General features: G+C 45.6%; 1 protein-coding gene across 9 annotated transcripts; it reads left to right on the top strand.

Moving 5' to 3' along the window:
- The first annotated feature begins 737 nt into the window (after window positions 1-737).
- On the top strand, window positions 738-12,545 carry LOC123132447 (pyruvate kinase 1, cytosolic). Of its 9 annotated transcripts, XM_044552240.1 has the most exons (15): window positions 1,272-2,801; window positions 2,998-3,092; window positions 3,182-3,277; window positions 4,611-4,738; window positions 4,900-5,003; window positions 5,121-5,486; window positions 5,672-5,720; window positions 5,803-7,260; window positions 7,400-7,478; window positions 7,675-7,818; window positions 7,869-7,939; window positions 8,668-8,751; window positions 9,006-9,065; window positions 9,634-9,779; window positions 9,955-12,545. In XM_044552240.1, exons 8-14 carry the CDS (start codon window positions 7,231-7,233, stop codon window positions 9,742-9,744), a joined length of 579 nt encoding a protein of 192 aa, XP_044408175.1. In that variant the 5' UTR covers window positions 1,272-2,801; window positions 2,998-3,092; window positions 3,182-3,277; window positions 4,611-4,738; window positions 4,900-5,003; window positions 5,121-5,486; window positions 5,672-5,720; window positions 5,803-7,230; the 3' UTR covers window positions 9,745-9,779; window positions 9,955-12,545. The 9 variants fall into 9 exon arrangements, 1 of the variants encoding a protein (XP_044408175.1); XR_006464728.1 differs by lacking the exons at window positions 7,869-7,939; window positions 9,955-12,545 and adding exons at window positions 738-1,263; window positions 7,940-8,006 and having other exon boundaries at window positions 2,780-2,801; window positions 5,803-7,818; window positions 8,296-8,751; window positions 9,634-9,713; XR_006464727.1 differs by lacking the exons at window positions 7,869-7,939; window positions 9,955-12,545 and adding an exon at window positions 7,940-8,006 and having other exon boundaries at window positions 5,121-5,290; window positions 5,452-5,486; window positions 5,803-7,818; window positions 8,296-8,751; window positions 9,634-9,713.
- The last annotated feature ends 8,627 nt before the right edge of the window (window positions 12,546-21,172 follow it).

Below are 21,172 nucleotides of genomic sequence, written 5' to 3'. Positions count from 1 at the left end.
CACCAACCGGACCGGGCCCACCATCGTCTACCCGGAGCAGCGCTCCAATCCGTCCCAGGCCCAAAATTGATCCGCCCGAGCACGAGGTCCCGGCCCTGGCCATATCCTTTGTACGAGAATCTTGTATCGACGACCAAGACATAGAAGAAGAGAGGTACCACTAGCACCCCGCCACCACCAAGCCACAGTGACTTACCCGTCAACAAATGCAGCCACCCACCGAACTAGACCGGGGCAAGAGGAGATCCCTTCCACGACCTAGCCCTCCACCCATTAGAGCCGCGAGGAGAAACCAAGGCCATCCAGATGCATGAACGACCTCGCGCCGCGCCCACAGCACCCGGCCAGATCCTCGATGGATCTGGGCCACCCACCACCACGTGCCCCCTACCCGTGCCCCCGACCCGCGTCGCTCAACACACAAGATCAGCGGGCCGCCACCGTCCAGACCGACGTTGCCCCCCCCCCCCCCCCAACACGCTCCTTCGGGATCCGCACAGCTGCCGCGCCACGACACCGTCCATACGAGTTGTCGATCAACTCGATACGTATCCTAGCTATTCATATGTGCGTTTTTATTTATTTATTGGCAGTGGTAGCGTGTTTCTAACACGAACACATTTGTTTTCACCGCTCAATCAATCAATAAAAAAAAGGAAAGACACGGCAACGGCTCCCAATTCAGAAAAAGGAAAGCACCGCCGCCGACCCGATCCGGATCGAGGCATCCAGCCCCAACCCCACCACCTCACCTTCGCGAAGCCGTGTCCGCCCGCCGCAACCGCCTCCGTCCCGTCTATAAAGCTCCGCCCTTTGGCCGGCCCGCTCCTCCTCTCTTCGTCCGGGCCGCGCCTCTAGCTCGCCTCCTTCATCTGTCCTCGCTTCGTCCGGGCCGCGCCCTCCGCGTGGTGGTCTCCGTGCCGGCCTCCCATTCCAAATCCATCCGCCCTGCTCCCTCTCCGCCTGCGCGGCCGAGCTGCTCCCCGACGACGCGGGCGGCTCGGCCAAGAAGCCGGCGACCGGCGGCGGGGGCATCGGCGTCGTGCGCCAGCTGCGCGCGCTCGTCGCCGCACGGTGCGTCGAGGTGGTGGCCAGGAGGGTGGTGGTGCTCATCGACGTGCACCTGCCCGTCGCCGCCTGGTCGGGGCGGCAGTTCCGCCTGTCGCGCTCCTCCGCCGCCGCCGCTCTGTTCAAGATCAGTCTTCCTCGGATCAACCCGCCCTTCTGAGCCAATGTGTAGAGCCTCTCCTCTTCGCGCGTCTGGTGAGGCGATTCGTCCTCGATTCATGCCTCGCCTCTGATTCCATGTTGCTCGTCCTCGCTCGATTCGTTCGTTTAGAGTAGAAGAATCGCGTCTGATTTGTTTGATTCAGTTTTGCTCGTCCTCGGTTCGTCTGTTTTCAAGAAGTGCGTCTGATTTGATTGATTTTGCTCGTCCTCAATCCGTCCGTTTAGTTAGAAATCGCGTCTGGTTTGACTTGCTCGTCCTCGCCGTCGCCCATTTAGAAGCGCTTCTGATATGATGCTGCTCGTCCTCACCGTCGCCCTGATGCTATCGCGTGTTCTTGGGGCCGCCCTGTCTGCTGCGACTCTGGGAGGAAGCGAGCGAGCGGTCTGTTGGTTTGGGTCACCGTCTTGTTTGCGAGCTAACAAGTTCCCGTGCTGCGTTTCGCTTTCGCGGTGGAGCGTTTCTGTTTGAGAACTTGTGTGTGCGCTTCTGTTATCTGACTATCTTGTGTTTTGTGTTCGCGTCGGGGTGACCGTTGCAGGAACGATGGGTTCTGGTTTCAAAATTGGAGCAGTGTCAAATCGTTCCCTCTGTTCCATCACCTGCGTTATCCGTCCGTTATTTTCAGATCTCAAACTCATGCGCCCTTGTGATACTCTGCTTGCCCTCTGTCCATTCTTGTTCTATCGGCAGGCGTGTGTGTTGTGCTCCCATCCTAGATGCAGAGAATCATGTTCTTGTCTGTTACGGTTGTTCTGATGCTGTTTTTTTCAGTTGCTTATTGTTATCATGCTTTGCTTATGTTTCCATATGGCACGATTGGTTGATTGTTGTTTGCTGTTCGATTGATTGCCCTGAGATGGATTGATGTTTGTTGTTTGACTGATTGCCCTGAGATGGATTGTTGTTTGTTGCTTGATTGATTGATTGCCTTGAGATGGATTGTTGATTGTTGTTTGAGTGATTGCCTTGAGATGGATTGTTGATTGTTGTTTGTTGCTGTTTGTTGCCTTGAGATGGTAGATGCTTAATTATATGGCACGATTGATTCCTGTTTATTCATGGTTATTACAATTGATTGATTGATTGATTGATGGTTGTTTGTCGATTGGTATCTAACTTTGGTTTTGCCAGTTCCTGATCATATGTAACAGACCTAGCACTATTCTTTTTTCTGAACTTTTTTATGATTATGTCTTATGTGGATATCATATTCTCTTTTTGGTATTACTGTTGTTCAGTCCTTGGAATAATGCTTTTCTAAGTATTTAAGGTACAAACATGTTGATCTGGACATATCACATTTGCTATTTATTGTGTTGCTAAGGACACTCATGAGTTGAGTTGGCATATAGTGCCAGGTATATTTACATTCTTTACATTTTGTGATGCTGATGCCTGTAGTCCCAAAGCGTTTATTTACCCAAATTTTGCTACTAGAACTTTTGGTTTTAGATATTGGCACCTGATATTTGAATGGATGTTTTCATGATGCCTAATTTGATTCATTATCGTTGTTCTGATGGTGTGCTTCTGGTGTTTTAACTGAAGCCGTGGATCGCTCATCAACCTGGTATGTGTTTCGATGATAATCCCTCTCGAATTTTACTTGTTCCTATAGTTTACACAAATGTTTATCTCATGGTAACCTTATGAATGCATAGCCCACATTTTAGCTAGTTGTATAGTAATGCCATACTTGCTTGGATGATGTTCTGTATATGCAAGTGTGGTGAGCTCACATATTCTGTCGGCATCTATCTACGCAGCTGAGCTCTTTCTGGATAGGACAGAGGTACAATACTTACATCCATGGCAGAAGGTTCTTAACCCTGAACTCATCAAAGGTCCTTGGACTCAAGAGGTTTGGCACTGCACTCCTGACTTTGCTCGAAAAAAAAACCTTTTGCACATTTTATAGTTATATTTATGATTATGATATTTTTTCTACAGGAAGATGACAAAATTATTGATCTTGTAAGAAAGTATGGACCAACAAAATGGTCTCATTTCAAGGACCTGCAAAAGGACCCTCCCACCTCAGTGCTGGTGATTTCCCCTCTGCCCCGTTTGATTCCGTCTAGATCTTGCCCCGAATTGTATTGCGTCTGGATGAGCGCGCCGTTGGCGTGGCCTGGTTGTCGATTATTTAGCTGTGCTCTCGCAGTGCTTTTAGGTTTGCTGGATTGATTGGTGGAGAATACTGCTTATGAACTGTACATGGACTACTAATATGATTGACTCATGTCAAGTGTGATGTATCTTCTGAGCAAGTCATTAAAAAAACCCTTGGATTTTGTTCTGTCAGGTTATAAAGTATGCCAACCTTATTATAGTTTACGGTCAGTACCACATGGGCAGAACATGCACCGCCCTGTAGCACTATATGCTATCTTAAGTGCCATAACCAAAAGAAATTAAAATTGCCAAGGACTTCACAGTTTATATGGACAATCAGGCATGACTAGCACTATTTAAGAAACATAAACAGTACCAATCTAATCTGTTAGGCATGGACTAGACTATTTAAGAAACATAAACAGTACCAACCAAATCAATAGGGAGAATTTTTGAGAGTGAACTATGTTTTAGGAGGTGAGGTGGTAATGGTCACATGTCTTCCTTAGTCTATTAACACATACCGAAATAAATATAATTACTGAAGCAACTTTATCTTTGGTAATGTTGTTTAAATCTGATTTGAGAAATACGAACAGTACTAGCCTGATCAATAGAGAGAATTGTCAAAAGTGGCCTCTGTTTTAGTAGGTTGCAATGATCACCTCCTTTCCTTGGTCTATCAATGCATACTGGAAGAAATATAATTACTGAAGCAACTTTAGCATTGTTAATGTTGTGTAATCTGATTTGAGAAACATGAATGGTACCATCCTAACCAATAGAGAGAATAATCAAGAGTGGCCTATGTTTTAGTAGGTGAGGTTGTAATGGTCACCTGTTTTCCTTGGTCTATCAATGCATACAGGAAGAAATATAATTACTGAAGCAACTTTAGCATTCACAATGTGTGTAAACCTCGTGTTCTGTGTTTTTGTGGAGAATAAGTGGCTTCAGTGGATGTCCTGGCCTCCTGGGTGACTTGATGTTTTTTAATACAGCAGTTGGTTCCACTAACCTCTTGAAATTAAGATCAATGAACTTTGAATTATTCTAATCATTGTACTGGACGTGTATATGATGGATAACCCTTGATAATATAATTTCATGCCTAATTCTGAACTTGTTCACACATAACTAAAGTTGGCCGCTATTTGATCTCGTAGCAAATACGACTTGTTTCTTACTCATACTTGACTGGCTTCATACATATGCTCGTCTGACTGTTGTGTAATACCGTATTACTTTCCTTTTATTCGGGCAGGTCCTGTAGGTGAGGACATGTTCCACTGGCAGGCCACTATCATGGGACCCTCAGACAGCCCGTTTACCGGTGGTCTATTTTTGGTGAACATCCATTTCCCACTAGATTATCCCTTCAAGCCCCAGAAGGTAATTTCCGGTGTACTGAGCTAACCTTTGTAAAAAAAGAGTTCATATTGATATTGGAATTGCTGTTACACAAATGTCTTGAGGGTCCTCAGACAATTAGTTTGCTGCTGCTTGCTATCTTATCTATTTTTTTCTGACATTCAGACATGAACATATTTCAGGTCTCTTTCATCAACAACAACGGCAGCATTTGCCTTGACATTCTCAAGGAATAGTGGAGCCTGGCTTTGACCATATCAACGGCAGCATCTGCATTCCTAACTTGGTTGTTCCATTTTTGCTTAAAGCTTGTTGCTGATATAAGCTTGGTTCCTTCAGCAACTTAATCTCACAAAAATTCTTCATTTATGTTTCTCTAACATTTACCCGTCTCTGTTAACAGGTCCTCCTGTCAATCTGTTCGTTGCTGACGGACCCCAACCCCAATGATCCTCTGGTGCCTGAGATTGCTCACATGTACAAGACTGATTGGGCCAAGTATGAGTCCACGACACGCTGCTGGACACAGAAGTAAGCCATGGGTGGATGTATAGGCAAGCAATGTCGAGAGAGGTATTCTTTTAATTGTTCTTTGTTTATGGTTTGCTAAAATGTATTTCCCCCCTGGGTGGGATGCTTGCTAATTTCGAAACACACTGGTTACTTCCATTTGTGTACTTCTATTTGTTCTTAGTTCTTCTCACCTATAGCTAAAGTCAAAGATGAAAAACCAGGTGACTTATTGGAGTTGCAGAACTATAACTCATTGGTAAGTTTCTATGCTTTCAAATGGCCAGAGTTTGAATTTTGATCAGTTTGTCTGACTTGTTTTATACTGAATCCTTGATTCCTTGATAACTTTGATATACACATATGAATAATTACTTATGCTGTTATGATCATAAACTGATTCCTAAGTAGCTTTGACTCATATGATGCCTTATTAAATAACAGGTCATCTGAATCTTCATTTGTAAATATGACTGTTGGTGCTACCGATGATGTAAGCTACTTTTCTTGCTTCAAGAATAATAGAAACATCATTTACATCACAGTCACATTTTAAGTTGCTCATGTCATTTCAGGCTAGCCATCGACTTGGAACTGATGAGAGACAACCGATGTTGCCAACTTGAAACATATACTTTTTAGGTATGAATGGCTTACCTCTCCTCCTCTCGCGTCTGGTGAGGCAATTCGTCCTCGGTTCGTGCCTCTCCTCCTCTCGCGGCTGGTGAGGCAATTCGTCCCCTATTCCCTCTCCCCTCGCCTCTGACTTTATGTTGCTCGTCCCCACTCGATTCGTCCGTTTAGATTAGAAGAATCGCGTCTAATTTGTCATTTTGCTCGTTTTCGATTCATCTGTCTTGAAGTGTGTCTGGTTCGACTAATTTCGCTCGTCCTAGATTCGCCCGTTTAGATAGAAAATCGCATCTAGTTTGATTTACTCGTCCTCTTCGTCACTTTAGAATCACTTGTGATATGATTTTGCTTGTCCTCGTTGTCGTCCTGATGCTCTCATGTGTTCTTGGGGCCGTCTCGTTGGGGGTCTCCGTCCCTGCGACTCTGGGAGGAAGCGGGCGGGCGAGCGAGCGGTCGGTCGGTCTGGTTTGCGAACTAAAGTCTATTTGAGAAACTTCTGTTCCTGTGTTTCGTGTTCACAGTGGAGCGATGGTTCCTGCGTTTACTTGTGCGTGCGCTTCTGTTATCTGACGATCCTGCCTTTCGTGTTCGTGTCGGGGCGACGGTTACAGGAACGATCGGTTCTTGGTTCGGAAATTGGAGCAATGTCAAATCGTTCCTTCTGTTCCATCACCTGCGTTGTTCGTCGGTTATTTTCATATCTCAAACGCATGCGCTTGATATTCTGGTTGCCCTCTGACGATTCTTGTTCCCATCCTAGATGCAGAGAATCTTGTTCTTGCCTGTTACGGTTGTTCTGATGCTGTTCTTTTCAATTGTTTATTGTTATCATGCTTTGCTTATGTTCCCATATGGCACGATTGATTGTCGTGTGTTGTTTGATTGATTGGCTTGAGATGGTTTGTTGTTTGTTGTTTGATTGATTGGCTTGAGATGGATTGTTGTTTGTTGTTTGATTGATTGGCTTGAGATGGATTGTTGATTGTTGTTTGATTGATTGGCTTGAGATGGATTGTTGATTGTTGTTTGATTGATTTCCTTGAGATGGATTGTTGTTTGTTGTTTGATTGGTTGCCTTGAGATGGATTGTTGTTTGTTGTTTGATTGATTGCCTTGAGAAGGTACAAACCATGTAGGCCGATTGATTGCTGTTTGTTGCCTTGAGATATTATTACATGTTTATATGGCACGATTGACTGCTGTTTGTTCATGGTTATTACAATTGATTGATTGTTGTTTGTTGATTGGTATCTAATTTTGGTGTTGGTAGTTCCTGATCATAGGTAACAGACCTGGCGCTATTATTTTTTTCTGAACTTTCTTGTGATTATTATGCCTTCACATTGCATTTCTCCCAGATCCATATCGACATGCCCACGTTGTCTGACGAGGATAAAGATGTAAGGAAATCCTCCCAAGAATCTCTCTTGCTCCTTGTATTAACTTGGCGACTAGACTTTACATGTTATTTTTTTTCGTGAAACTGGAGCTCCTTGCTGTAACCCATTATATGACTTTATGGGCATGCGCCACTTTCAGGTTATGAAAAAATGGGGTGCTCCAAACAAGATTGACTTCCTCTCTTTCTTATACAAGGCATGCAGAAGATGTGCGGCAAGTAAGTAACTCTATGTCGATATTTAGAGTGTACTACTTAACAGTGCCATCTTTCCCAACAGATTGAAATTTTTTATATTGATATTTTGTTGAATATCACATGTTTGTTTGCACTTCATACTTTGGAAATATTCCTAACGTTGATAGTAATTAACATGTATTTTTCTCTATTGAGTACTACTTTGTTCGTCTTTAAGTGTTCTTATTTCAGAAGTCTGCTCTGCACAAGTGCAACATGGCTGGAAAACCTGCTGCTGTTACTCGTGTTGTGGACAGTATGACGGACAATCTAAGGCCTACTCGTGCAGATGCAACTGATGTGGCAAATGCGGTGCTGGATGGTTAGTTTTTGCCTCTTGCAGATATCTTATACTTTGGTGATCCTGTACAGCTGCTCATTACTGCACCCAAAGAAACTATAACTACACAAGCTGTAACATGAATCACAATTGTTTTGTTCAGGTAGTGATGCCATTTCCTTGGTGCTGAGACTCTCCGTGGGTTGTATCCAGTTGAGACTATTTCAACGGTAGGCAGAATTTGTGCTGAGGTGAACTTTATTTTGGAGGTCTATATGTTCTCTTGATAAACACATGCCTGTTTGGGAGGGCATTTGTTGATAGGTTCCCTTTTGTAGTTCAAATCAGACTTCAATACTAATAAAATGTTACAGATAAATACTATTCTTCCGAACAGCCCCTAAATGTGTTCTCAACAAGTATATCCTTGGCACTCTAATGGGATCTAATTCAAATTCACTCCTTCCTGCCTTTTCTCTCTTCATAGTTGGTGATATATTTTCATGAATTGTTTCACAGGTTGAGAACGTCTTCAACCAGGATTTGTACTTCAAGCGAACCATGAAATACGTGGGAGAACCCATGATCCACTTTGAGTCTATTGCTTCCTCTCCGGTGCGTATTTTGTTTCTTTTCATTTTCCAACCTTTTGTTAGTGTTTACAGGGGAACAATTTATGTCTTCCATTGATTGATTATCAGTCTGGGACACTTAAGTTTGAAAATAGTTCACTACCTATTTGCTAGGTGCAGGCTGATATTAAAGTTAAGGCTTCGGTCATCATTTCATCTGGATAGGAGAAAAGGAGTATTTCTTCTTATAGGCACTTCATCTCATCTTGTAGTTTAATAGAAACTGATTCATATATTCTGCCGTATCGAGTATCTGCAGGCTAATTGCCAAGTACAGGCCCACCATGCCATTCCTCATCTAAAAATAGGTCAATTGAAGTGGAGCTTCACAAGTGCATTTGAAGTATGTGAACAACCTGTTTCCTTGTAACCTTTTTAGTGTGGTGTTCAACTAAACTCACTAATTAACATGTATTACCACGTATCTAATACATCCATATCCAGACAACTCTAAGATAAGTAATTCGGGATGGAGGGAGTACTATAGAATTCTGCCCGATAAGAAACATTATTGCTTATGTTGGACCAAGACTTGTCTCTGGTGTTTGGCAGTGTGCCACTGTTATAACTCATATTTGTTGCATTATCTTCCTGCAGGCAAGACAATCACTCATAGTTAAAGTCCTCTTTCCCATGCTTGCCGATCCACATCACCCGGTGAGTTAACTTGCCTTTCATCTGTTGGCTACATTAACCATTCTTTGGTGGTTCTTTTCAATTTTAGAATACATGACCCAGTATGTATAATATGAAAAATAGGAACTACCTATAAATACCAACGTCCTTGTTCTGAACATAAAGGGAATAATGGCAGTTGGCGTTAGTGCATATTCCCAATATGTGAAAAGTGGATGCTTTACATACACCAGTCCAGTGCATTAATTCTGCTTGTAGGGTATTTGCTTGCATCATGTTCTACTTACAAATGGAATAAACACTGGACTGCAGTTCACTTTCAAACTGGTTGGCAAGTCATCATAGGCTTGGTTAATCAGTACACTATTTCGAACTTGACTGGTGGTAGACTGGTGTGTTTATTCTGTATAATATAAACGCAATGCGTGAGCTTATAAGCTGGTGTGCACCAGTGAGGCTGATGTTTGGAGGTTTCATCTTGCATCCACCTTGAATTATTTGGTAGCTAGAATTCCTTGATTTGGACCCAACAAGTAAGAAGCTTGGTTTGCCTCGTGATTTGTACCGACATTCTTTCTCTACCCTGCAGGCTGAATCTACTAGCACTAGAAATGAATCAGTGTTGAAGGTTACTCTTGACCACGGCAAAGCATCCAGTGTGATCAAGTCGCATGGCTTACCTTATCCAGAATTTCTATAAGAATGTTGCTGATGTTACATGCCTTGCTTTCTCTAGTAAGTGGAACAAGAATGCATTAACATTTCTTTTATGTCCATATGCGTACACTCATAATATTTGAATTACAAACCAAATTCTAAATAAATAAGCATGTGTCTCTATGCCTACAAACTTGTGGGTATTGATGAAGATAATCAGTTAATCAGCCTCTAACTAGCTTCCTATTTGCAGGAACGAAGATCTGGATCACCCTCGCTCCTCTAGAGAAATCAGTTTACTCATCCAAGTTTTGAAATTCTTTATAGCTTTTTGAGTTTACTTCGGTCTTGCATGTGCTTTCTGTTTGTGCCCCTATCTATGTATGTTTCTTGTGTGCAAGTGCTCCATTCTGTGTGTGTGACTGTGTGTGGCTTGACTCTGTGTGTGTGGCTTGACTGTGTGTGACTGTGTGTGGCTTGATTGTGTTTGTGCTTGACTCTCTGTTTGTGTGACTCTGTGTGTGCTTGACTCTGTGTGTGTGGCTTGACTGTGTGTGTGACTGTGTGTGGCTTGATTGTGTTTGTGCTTGACTCTCTGTTTGTGTGACTCTGTGTGTGCTTGACTCTCTGTGTGTGTGAATGTTGCATTTGCTTGATGGTGTGGCCTGTATGCTTGAATGATGATTGGTGTGGTTTAACACTGCCTTTGCCGGTCCCAAGCCCGGATGTGAAAATGTGGAGGGAGCTGCATTTACCTCCTTTGTATTATATATATATATTCACCTTCTGAATTTTGTGGCTGATGGCATTCTAGTTTACATAGATGGTTAGCTTGTTAATTACTTTTGTGCATGCAAGACTTGAAATCTAGCTGATGTAGTGTTTAGTTTCTGCGCATGATAAATGGTTTTGTTGTGCACCTTTTTAAAGATGTGGCCTGTTTTCCCCCTTTATTTTCCTCTTTTGGATGTTAACTAGCATTTGCTGCGTTTCTGAATTGATTATCTGTCAGCTTCTCCCCTCTCTCCATGTCAAGAAGAGCAAACATTCCAACTCTGGTCTCTCCATCTACGGTCCTGAAATAACATGAGACCAGTAGCAAATATCATGGTCATCAGCATGGATATAAAATAAGAAGTACAATAGAACTAACCATTTCTGCATCTCTGTGTTTGGTTCACAACTATGATTGATGAACCTGGACTTGTTCCCTTGTTTGTTGCATCAATGACCATATTGCTACAGACCTCACAAAGATAAAATCCAGTGTAATGTTGTCTCTTCATTTACCATGGTCTTTCCTCACAAGTTTTGTGATCAAGAACTACAATATTAATGGACATATGGATATTAGTTTAATCGCCCAGTGTACATTGTGAGTAACCATAATAATATCAATCAAACAAAAAATGCAATCACATACACATACACAAAATTCTTTTCATCAGTACAGCACAATGATCCAATGTAATTAGCGAAATTTGTTTAGAGAAAGCAAGCATGTGAGTGATTTAGTAACAGGGACAAACAACAGAAAAGGGAACAACCTGGAGACTGTGATGTCGATGAGCCCGTCGTCGTAGTCGACGAGGGAGCAGTGGTCGAATCAGATGTCGAAGGATGCATGATTGTTATGGATGCCGTCAATGTCTGCGGTCGGCCTCGAACTGGACTAAAATAATTCAGAATTAATACAAGCACAAGCACGAATGAAATTCAGAATTAATATAAGCGCAAGCATGAATGGTAGTAGTTATCTTGCTGCATGGGCCGTCATGTTGGCCGAGCGTGTAGCCAAAGGTGTAGGAGACAATAAAGACGAAGGTGTTGAAGAGCATCCAAGCACTGACCCGCGGCACAGCACCTGAGCAGTCAACCATGTAGATGAAACCCGAGCCCTGGATTTCCTCCTCCACGAGGCCGTAGTCCAGCGACTCAGCCTCGACCTCTCCGCCCGCGACCGTGTTATGCTGGTTCTGGCACGGCCCGTTCGCTCCGCTCTGCTCTGCCCAGCCTGCTGCTCAATCTGGTGCGAGGAGGAGGGGTGGTCACGATGGTGAGGAGAAGCTAAGGCATCTGCAAACATGTAGTGTAATTTCTTCAGAAAGTTCAAACTGCATTATTTTAGAAAGTTCTACATGTATGCATGTAATGTACCCCTGAAGTGGCATTTAAGGTGCTACTGTTGTTCCTGAATAACGGTGCCCACAGACTGCCCAGGAAGCTGTTGTCAATGCCATTGGAGCTGGCGTTTGCAGCCCCGCTGTCCGCTGCTACTCCAAGGCTGTACGCCACACTGAAGCTGCATACATACATGACCAATCTAATTATCATGATGCCAAGTTAATTTGAAGAAAATATACCAATATGAAAACTTTTTGATGTTTCTTATCATACATTGGGCGTCATCGATGCCGGGAAAGAGAAGCTGACGACGAACCCCAACAACACCATGGCTAATGCCTGACAGAACCGAGACTAATTCCGTCTTCACTGCATATATTATTCAGTCACCACGAAAATTCCAGGAAAGAACACGAATATATATGTAACAAGATTCTGATTCTGCAAGGTAGATGCTTACAAGATCGATCGATGAGGACCCCTGCTTCTAGTGCGGACTCGAAGGGCAGGAAGAACAGAGGAACATCTTTGCGATTTATGCCATGACATTACACGATTTACTACCCGAGAACGAGCCCCTATGATGCCGGCGGCAACTGCAACATGTAGTCATGTACTAAGCCGTCGTCGTCTCATCCGGTCGCCCTGCCGTTGTCCCTCCATCCCTGCCGGCGCGCGGGAGAGAGGAGGAGACCCGGCTGCGGAGAATGAATGGCAGATGAGGGGTGTGGAAAGAGGCGAGGAAGAAAGATGAGGTGGCGGTGGCAGGAGAATAGAAAGGAGAGGTGGTGGTGGCGGCAGCAGTGGCGAGGAGGAGGACGAGCGGAAGGATGCCTTCGTGGGGAAGGCAGTGAAGGACTTTTAACTGACGGAGGGGGTTATCCCGGGACACATTTTCTGCTCCCATTCGTTTTCTTTCTCCGTCACAGTAAAAAATAGGGACGTGGCTCTCACGAGGAAGCGCTCTTGATGCACACCTTATTGTTTTGGATTGGGAAGGTTAAGTTTAAACATTGTTTCTAGTCCGCTAATCAAGCGGCTTATGAGCTAGCTCAGTATTGCTTTTGTAATAAGATTTCGAGTAGCTAGTCTGAGGAGCCCCCGGGTTGCATCATAGCTAAACTAATGGACGATGTAACGATTATTTGATCTTAATAAAGCTAGCCATGATGGCCTTTCCTCAAAAACAATATTTGGTCATGGTAGAGCAGATAATAACTAATCCAACCAGTTATACAGGGGGGTTAGAAATTGTAAATTATGTTAGCTACTAGATAGTCGCGACTTATCAACGGGCGCGGCGTGTCGCCGCGCGGGCTAAGCTAGTTAAAACAAGACATTCAACCGATAACTTGATGGGAGCGAGTTTTACTAGTATAACACAGTGCAGCTCGCTCTTACCCAAATTAAATCAAGGACCAACAAAAAAAATAAAAGATCAAGAACAACTCACACTGTTCAAGAATTCACCCGATTAATCTGTTAATGGGCCAGTTAATCGCTACTCGTAGCATGCCAGAATCGAATAACACATATTCAATGTGTTAACTTGTCAGGCCGATTAGTTGGCAAGTTAGACCAATTAATCAATTGTCATGCAGATTAATCCCTGGTGACCCATTAATGGGTGGGCAAAGAAAGCCCAAATTTTTGGCCCGTAACCCCTTCCAGCCCCATGCCGCTCCTTAATAGCTAGGAATAATAATTTTACCTTCTCTCTATGCTTTTCATATGTGTATGGCAGCATGTGTTTGGTATACTACATAGCTGGGAGCACGAGAGTATGGTATAATACATAAAAAAATCTAGATATATGTTGGCAAGTTCCTATTCAATCTTCTGATTAATGGTCGACCGATTAATCCAGTTAATAGGCTAATTCGCCGATTAATCGCTATTAATAAACCAACCGAGCAGCTACCAGTTAACGATTTCTTGAACATTGACAACTCATATGCAATAAAGGTATGAGAGAGAAGAAATATTTACATAAGATGGCTATAAACACCGGAGCATAAATAAGCAACACCCTTAAATACAAATAAAAAGGGTCCAGGGTTCATTGCATAGTGGGCTTAGATCCGCATTTCCTCGATTTTATAACCTACCCCTGTCATCTTTTATCACCAGATCAATTTGTTTATACAGTAGAGATGTCCTGGTTATCACTCAACAAGAATGACCATCCAAGGACAGAACAACAACTATCACAGAATCAAAAAGGATTCTAGAGACAAGAGGGAGGATCCAACTTGATACTCACAGGTGCCTGGATTGCTCAAAGGCACACATATTTCAGCCACGGTTAATCATCATCACCCTAGTATGAACACCACTGATCAATCTAACAAATCCGGGAGCATAGCTATAGGACCAGGGCATCCTCATGTAAACCATATAACACAACTGTAAACACTGGAACATAAATAAGCAACGCCTTTATATACAAATAAAAGGGTTCAGAGTTCATTCCATAGTGGGCTTAGATTCGCCTTTGCTCGATCATATAACCCACCCGTTATATCTTATCACCAAATCAATATATTTATACACTGGAGCTGCCCTGATTATCACTCAATAAGAATGACCATCCTAGGACAGAACAACAAGTATCACAGGATCAAAAAGGTTTCTAGAGACAAAAGGAGGATCCAACTTGATGTCTGCTGGTGCTTAGAGATAACATGCTGAAATGAGCGAAGCGAGCTATTGCGGAATAACTCATGGTTTATAAATATTCTGTGTATAAAACTTGTAGAATACAATTTTTTAGCAAGAGAGATAGTAATCTTATTATTTAATAAGAGACAAAAAAGCAATGTCCAGATAATATCATACACAAAATGTTCATGCATCAACAATTTATTTCATAAGCTCACATCACGTATAGCGGACTAGGAACAAATAGAAAAAGGACGAGCATGCCTACATTTTGGGGGAGCGAATCAGTGGGCAAGAGTGGAGTATTAAGAGTTCCCTCGGCCCCTGCGTCACTCCCACAGGGGCGACTCGGGCGGCGCCAACCCTAGCCCGCCGCCGGCCTCCCTCCCCCTTCTCCTCTACCTCGTCGCCACCGGAGGGGGTCGCCGGCAAGCCGCGCGGCCGTCGGGGAAGGTGGCGGCGAGGATTTGCCTGCTCCGTCGTGCGCGAGGGACTCTGGAGCCGAGGTGGCGGCCTCGGGTGGTGGCACGACGCCGTTCTCAGCCAGCGGCGGCCGCGGGTGCTGGCCGGCTGCCTTGGCCGCGCGGGCGGCAAGGTGGCGGCGGGTGGAGGCTACTGGACGCCGGGCTGCGGGGCCCCCGTTCGGATCTGACGCCTCCGCCTCCAACGCTCAGATCCCCTTTAAGATCTGGTCTTCAGTCGTCCCAGGCTGCAGGCGCCATGTTTGAAGCTGGGGTTGGGGGTGGTGTAGTGCCCGGAGAAATCCAGGCCGACTCAGCCGGCCACGACAGCAGCGACGCCCGCGGGCGCCGTCCCCTACTTGTAGGCGTAGTTTTGGTACTTCCCTCCCCCTTTTTGCCTTTCTCCCCTGCTCGTTTCTGGGCGAAAGCCAAAATCCCTCTGGATTGGGTGGCAGCGACGCCTATGGCGCCGTCTCCTTCATGAAGCTGCCGCCTTTGGTGAGTTTTGGGGCGATGGCGAGTATGCTCCGTTGGTAGGCGTTCGGCGGCTGTGTGGTTGGAGTCTGCGGTGTTTTGGGCTTCCTCCATTGTAGCTTTGTCATCAACAGTCTCGCGCCGTGCATTTGCTTCTCCTCGCGTGTAGTTCCCTCTCAATGCCAAGGTTCCCCCTTGTTGAGCCCGGCGTTGCATGTTGGCGGTGCTCTGGTTTGGTCTTCCCGGTGGCAACGGTGGCGGTTATTCATCTTAGCTCTTGGGAGAGCGTCTGTATCTTCCGACGGATCGGCGCCTCGTGCCAGGCGAGGGGGAAGGGAGCCCCTTTCGGAGATGGAGGAGGAGGTTGTATCCGTTTTGGCCGTAGCCCATGGAGCTGACAACGTGTTCTTCCAATCTGCTAGTGGTGTCTTCTCAAGGCCTTCCTGGTGTCACTGAGCGATGGATTGCGATCGGTGGAGGGCTTCATCCTCTTCAAGCTGCTCATGGGCTTTAGTTTTCTTCATCTTTGCTTGTAGGTTGTATGAAGCTAGCTAGTTGTTGCAGAGCACTATGTATCTCTTAGCTGTTTTGTTTTTCTGCTCCTATAAGTGGGTTGATGCTGTAATCCTGGTCGGTTGATGGCTTTGTTAATTCAAAGCCGGGCTCGACTTGAGCCTTCATTCTAAAAAAGAAGAGTGAAGTATTACCTAACCGACGTTGCTTACCCCATATTCGTTTATAATGTATATTTAATCTGTATGCTCTGTACACATTTATTATGTGCGGTTACTCTGTACTAAACATATCTGAGCCGGCGGCCGAAACAGTCGTAGATTAGGAGCTGGCCTACTGGAAAATGCAGCTGATTCATAAGTAGATCTTTAATCACCCGTAGGATGGTATATTAGCAATAGTGCTAAGCATTTTTTAGATAGCAAGCTTGATGAAATTAAGGATTTTAGGTTACTTTTCAATTATAATGCCCAGAAAAGGTTTAAACATTTTTGGTTTTAGCTGTCCCATGACCATCTGCACTAAAATCCTATTACAGAAATAAGAAAATAGAACACCAAATATGGCTTGTAAAGTAGCCTTTAGATGAAGAACGAGCATCAAAAGACCTTAAACACATTATTTTCTACTAAGCAAACTACAACAGGCAAAGCAAGCGCAAAGGTTGGATCTGATATAATTTGGCTCTGTGCATCCATGTTAATAACTGATTAACTGAATAATTTGTCATGGAGTACAAAGTACATCATCGTGTATTACCATGAATTCTTGACCTGAATAATGCCCGCAAAAGTCTGTTTCGCTCTATCAGCCAAGAGCAACTGCATATGCACGAAGCATACAACATTAATAATAAAAAAGATTTCTTCATTGATCTATACCAATAATGTCAAACATGAAGCATCCACGACACTCAAGGGAAAATAGCAAAGGAACTTATAAACAAATACTCCCTACGTCCCGAATTGCTTGTCACTCAAACGGATACTTCCTCATATCTCTTCCATTGCTTTCGAAATCTTAGTTATCAACCATGGGTTGGAGAAATGAACATAACAATGGTTGGGTAGTGACAGAACGATTAAAACTCAAGGCAAAGACAAAAATCATTTGATTTGCCTGGTGTAACTGAGTAGAAAAAGAGAAGCAAGCATGATAGAATCAAACGACTATGAATGCAGATTCTTAAGGCATGATCATTTGCTCCTAAAACACAACAACTCTTCCCCATCAGTCATTTTTCCATGATTTTACTTGACATACCGAAAGACTATCTTGTCAAAATATGAAACTAAAGTAATCACCCACCATTGCAGTATGTGTTTAGCAAATATAGCAAGCCGGAAGAGTGTAGGACCTCATACAATACTAAGTTTCAAAAATGAACTGGACAAGGAAGATTAAGTGAAAATGATAAGAAAGGAATAGGCCTGTATACTTTGATATTGACAGTGTGGATATCACAATAGGACAACATCACATTATTTGCTTCTAACCAAAGTACAACAAGCAAAGCAAATACAAAGGTTGGATCTGACAATTATAAAAAACAAATTTATACGCAACTGAGCTAGCATATATAATTTTGCTCGATGCATCCAGATTAAAAATAATTAACTGAATATATTGGTCTAGGGTACCAAGTCTACGTAATTCGTAACCAACAAGCCTACCCACATGTGGTCACCTGTAGCATTTATTTACACAGGATCCTTGCTTCAATAATGCCAATCTACAACCACAAGCATTCACAACATTGAAAGGAGAATAAAATGTGGCTCCGATCAGGAGCTAGATATGCAAAAATGCATAACATAATTAGCACTAATCCAAGCAGAGAACATCATAAAGGGTTGAGGCTAGCGGCGACTCACCTCGGCACCCCCTTTTTCCATCACCACATGGGGAGGGATAGCCGTGCAACCCCTTCTCGCCGAGCTCGGGAAGGCAGAGTTGGCCGCCATGGCTGGATCTTGCTGGCTCGAGTCACATGGCTGGATAGAGGAAACGAAGGGGGCAAAACCACGGAGACGACGACATCCAGATCGAGGGGGGCAAGGCTGAGCCCCCTCGCCCACGGCCCTGTCGGCCGCGCGTCGTGGCCCCGGAAGACGCGGAGGTGGAGGAAGCGGGAGGAGAGGCGCGCGATCTTGACGTCAGCGTCGTCCTCCTCGCGCTCCGGGGCGGGCGGTGGTTCTCCTTCTCGCCCCTGCGCACGAGCGTGCGGTGCGGCGGCGGTCGGCTGGGCGAAGAAGACGACGGCGGCGTGGGGCTGGACCTGGACGGCGGCGGGGCTGGGAGGCGCGAGTGAGGTTCTAGGGTTTGGAGGGAGAGAGAGAAGGGGGCGAGGAGGGAGGAGTTGGGAGCGAGGGAGGTGTCGTGGTTCTAAGTCTGACAGTAGAATGGGGGTAGGAATGTAGAGGCAAGATCTTAGCTATGGAGGAGTTGTTCGCAGGAGTTTTACGAGTTCAGGCCCTTCTCGGAGGAAGTAACAGACCTACGTCTCGGAGCCCGGAGACGGTCGACTAGATTATATGCATGTGTGTTACAGAAAGTGAGAACCCTTGTGCCTGTGGAGGGGGTGGCTTATATAGAGTGCGCCAGGACCCCAGCCAGCCCACGTCACAGAGGGTTTAAGGTACATAAAGATGGGGGCATTACTGTTAATGCCTGCAATAAAGATACATAATGACCATTAAAGCTATGACTTAATTCCCGACCGTTGCAGAGTGGAGAGGCCCTAGATCTTCTGGTAGTCGAGTGATTATCTATACGGTCGAGTGTCTTTAGGATGGTCGAGTGGAACATAACTTCATGGGCGAGTGGATGATGATTTTTCTTCGAATGCTCCTGGTACCTTTAGGGATGTCCTTGGGGAGGGTATCTTGAACAGATCCATGACCCTACCCTAGGTACATAGCTTCATCATTAGCCCCCGAATGGATCAGGGTTTGAGTGAGGAAGGAGTTGAGAACACTTCTGACTCATTTTTCGTGCTATGAGTATATCTTGCTCTGAATCAATGAACTGAGGGGATGACACCAACTTATTTTTCAGTCGCCTTGGTCCATTCTTAGTTTTTGTCGAGTGAACTTTTACGGTAGAGTTCCGAATGATGATGAGGAGGATGTCTTCCGTCTGACAAGTTGTTCTGCTGTCCGCAGATTTCGCGGGATTCGAATTTCGGGAAGCGCGCCGGACGGGCGAGGCCGTGGTAATCGGGACAGATTAGGCAGGTTGCCTCGATTCCCGTGCCACCTTTATCGCCACGTATCGCGCGCGCGACTGTTGCGGGATTTGTTTAGATCGTCCGGGCCTACAAGTCAGTCACTCGGAAGTGACCTTATAAAAGGCACCGGACCGGGCTTTTGAATAGTGCGCCCTCATTCTCTTTCTTCTTCCTCAGATTTCTCCGCTGCGCCCACTTCTACTCTCGGCGCCGTAGCCTCGCTCGGACTCGATCCGCCGCCACGGGAAAGGATAAGACGATGGCGTTGGAGCGCGTGAAGAAGGCGACCGCGAAGGCGAAAGGAAAGAGGACCAGCCGGGGCGGATCCTCGTCAAGGTCTGGCCTGCCGCTGGGCTGGATCCAGGGCAATTGGATCCGCTCAACGATCATCCAGGACGACCTCGACGACCTGGTTGAGAGGGGATTGATCCCCCACGAATCGGCGCGGTTCCCGGGGAACGAGACCGAGCCGCGGCCACTAGAGGGTGAGTGTGTTCTCCTCGCCACTCATGTCGACCGCGGGTTCTCTTTGCCTCCCCATCCTTTCTTTCGTGGCTTTTTGAACTTCTTCGGGGCTCAACTCCACCACTTCACTCCAAACACCATAGTGTATCTTGCTGCCTTTGTGTCGATGTGCCAAAATTTATTGGGTTGTCGACCGCACTAGGGTCTATTCAAGCACATATTCACCTGCCGCTCCCAGTCGGTCAAGAAGGACAACCCGAGTGACGAGAGGACACACGTGATTTAGATGTGCGGGGGCCTTGGAATCCAGATGAGGAATAAGATCACCTTCCCAGCTATGATCCTTCCTGACTCGGTCCGGGGCTGGCAGTCGACCTGGTTTTACTGTAAGGACCAGCCGACCCCGGGTCAGTCGACTGGACTTCCCCCCTTTTCCTTGGCTCGAGTGGAGAAGCCCTCCTCCTTGAGGGTGATCCCGGAAGAGAAGGCGCAGGTGAAGGCATTGGTCAAGTGGGTCGTCCAATTTGTCCGTGACGGGGTGACTGGAATGGACCTGCTGGAGGTTTTTCTCAGTCGACGCGTCCAACCACTTCAAGCCCGTGACCATCCGATGTGGATGTACTCAGGACTCGAGGACTCCACTCGAATCCACCCGGAGGACGTTAGTGAAGACACGCTGGAGAAGTGGCTGAGAGGAATCTCCGGTAACAAAGATAATCCCCGGGGGTCTAGGAGGGTGATTCCATTCGACCATTCACGCCAGCCGGAACAGGTATAATTCTGCCTTCACAAGTATCTTCTCGATTCACTGTGTAACACCTTGTTGACGGTCGACTGTATTTCTTTCGTTCATTGTCTTTTCAGGCTCTTATTGATATGTACTCGATGCCCAATGGAGTGCAGGAGCAAGATGTCGAGGAAGGGGCGAGCGGGGGCGAGAGTGGCGAGTGGCACTCGGATGTGGAGGAGGACGAGGAGAGCGACGACTCAAGTGATGACGAGGAGGTAGACTCGCCTCCTCGCAGAGAGAGAAGATCCAAGAACGCTCAAGACCCGGTGAGCACCCCGGTCATGGCGGCTACACCGACTAGGCCATCTTCGAAGCGCCCTCGGACGTCTTCGCCAGCGCCGACTGAGAAGATATCAAAACAGCCCAAGATTGTGCCGCCTCCTGCGCCAAAAACATCGAAAGCCACCTCCTCTAAACCACCGAAGGCTTTGCCCAGAATCAAAGTGACCGTCCCCACCATCTCCGGGTAATCATCTGATCTGTTCTTTTGGTCGACTCGAGCAACAGAACGTAACCGACTGAATGTTGACATTTGTAGTGCTGCTACATCTGGAACTTCTTCCTACCAATATCGAGATGAGGAGATGGAAGACGCGGTTACCTCCAACCCAGGTAAAAACTCTTATGATCTTGTTCTTGATTACTTGGTCGATTAAATTCTAGCGATTCACTTGGGGTCGACTGATTTCTCTGCAGCTCCACCCAACATCATCGATCTTCCATATGATGATGAAGATGTGGCCCCTAGGCCCAG

Source organism: Triticum aestivum, chromosome 6A (genome assembly GCF_018294505.1).
Source record: "Triticum aestivum cultivar Chinese Spring chromosome 6A, IWGSC CS RefSeq v2.1, whole genome shotgun sequence".
Classification (NCBI taxonomy): Eukaryota; Viridiplantae; Streptophyta; class Magnoliopsida; order Poales; family Poaceae; genus Triticum; species Triticum aestivum.
This window is presented reverse-complemented; position numbering and strand designations above follow the sequence as displayed.

What these genes read in the sequence shown, in the direction of transcription:
- LOC123132447 (XM_044552240.1), top strand. Translation starts at nt 7,231, where the DNA reads ATGCCCACGTTGTCTGACGAGGATAAAGAT. An exon ending in GGCAAATGCGGTGCTGGATG is followed by an intron (nt 7,819 to 7,868) that starts GTTAGTTTTTGC and finishes GATCCTGTACAG; the next exon opens with CTGCTCATTACTGCACCCAA. An exon ending in ATCACAATTGTTTTGTTCAG is followed by an intron (nt 7,940 to 8,667) that starts GTAGTGATGCCA and finishes GAGTATCTGCAG; the next exon opens with GCTAATTGCCAAGTACAGGC.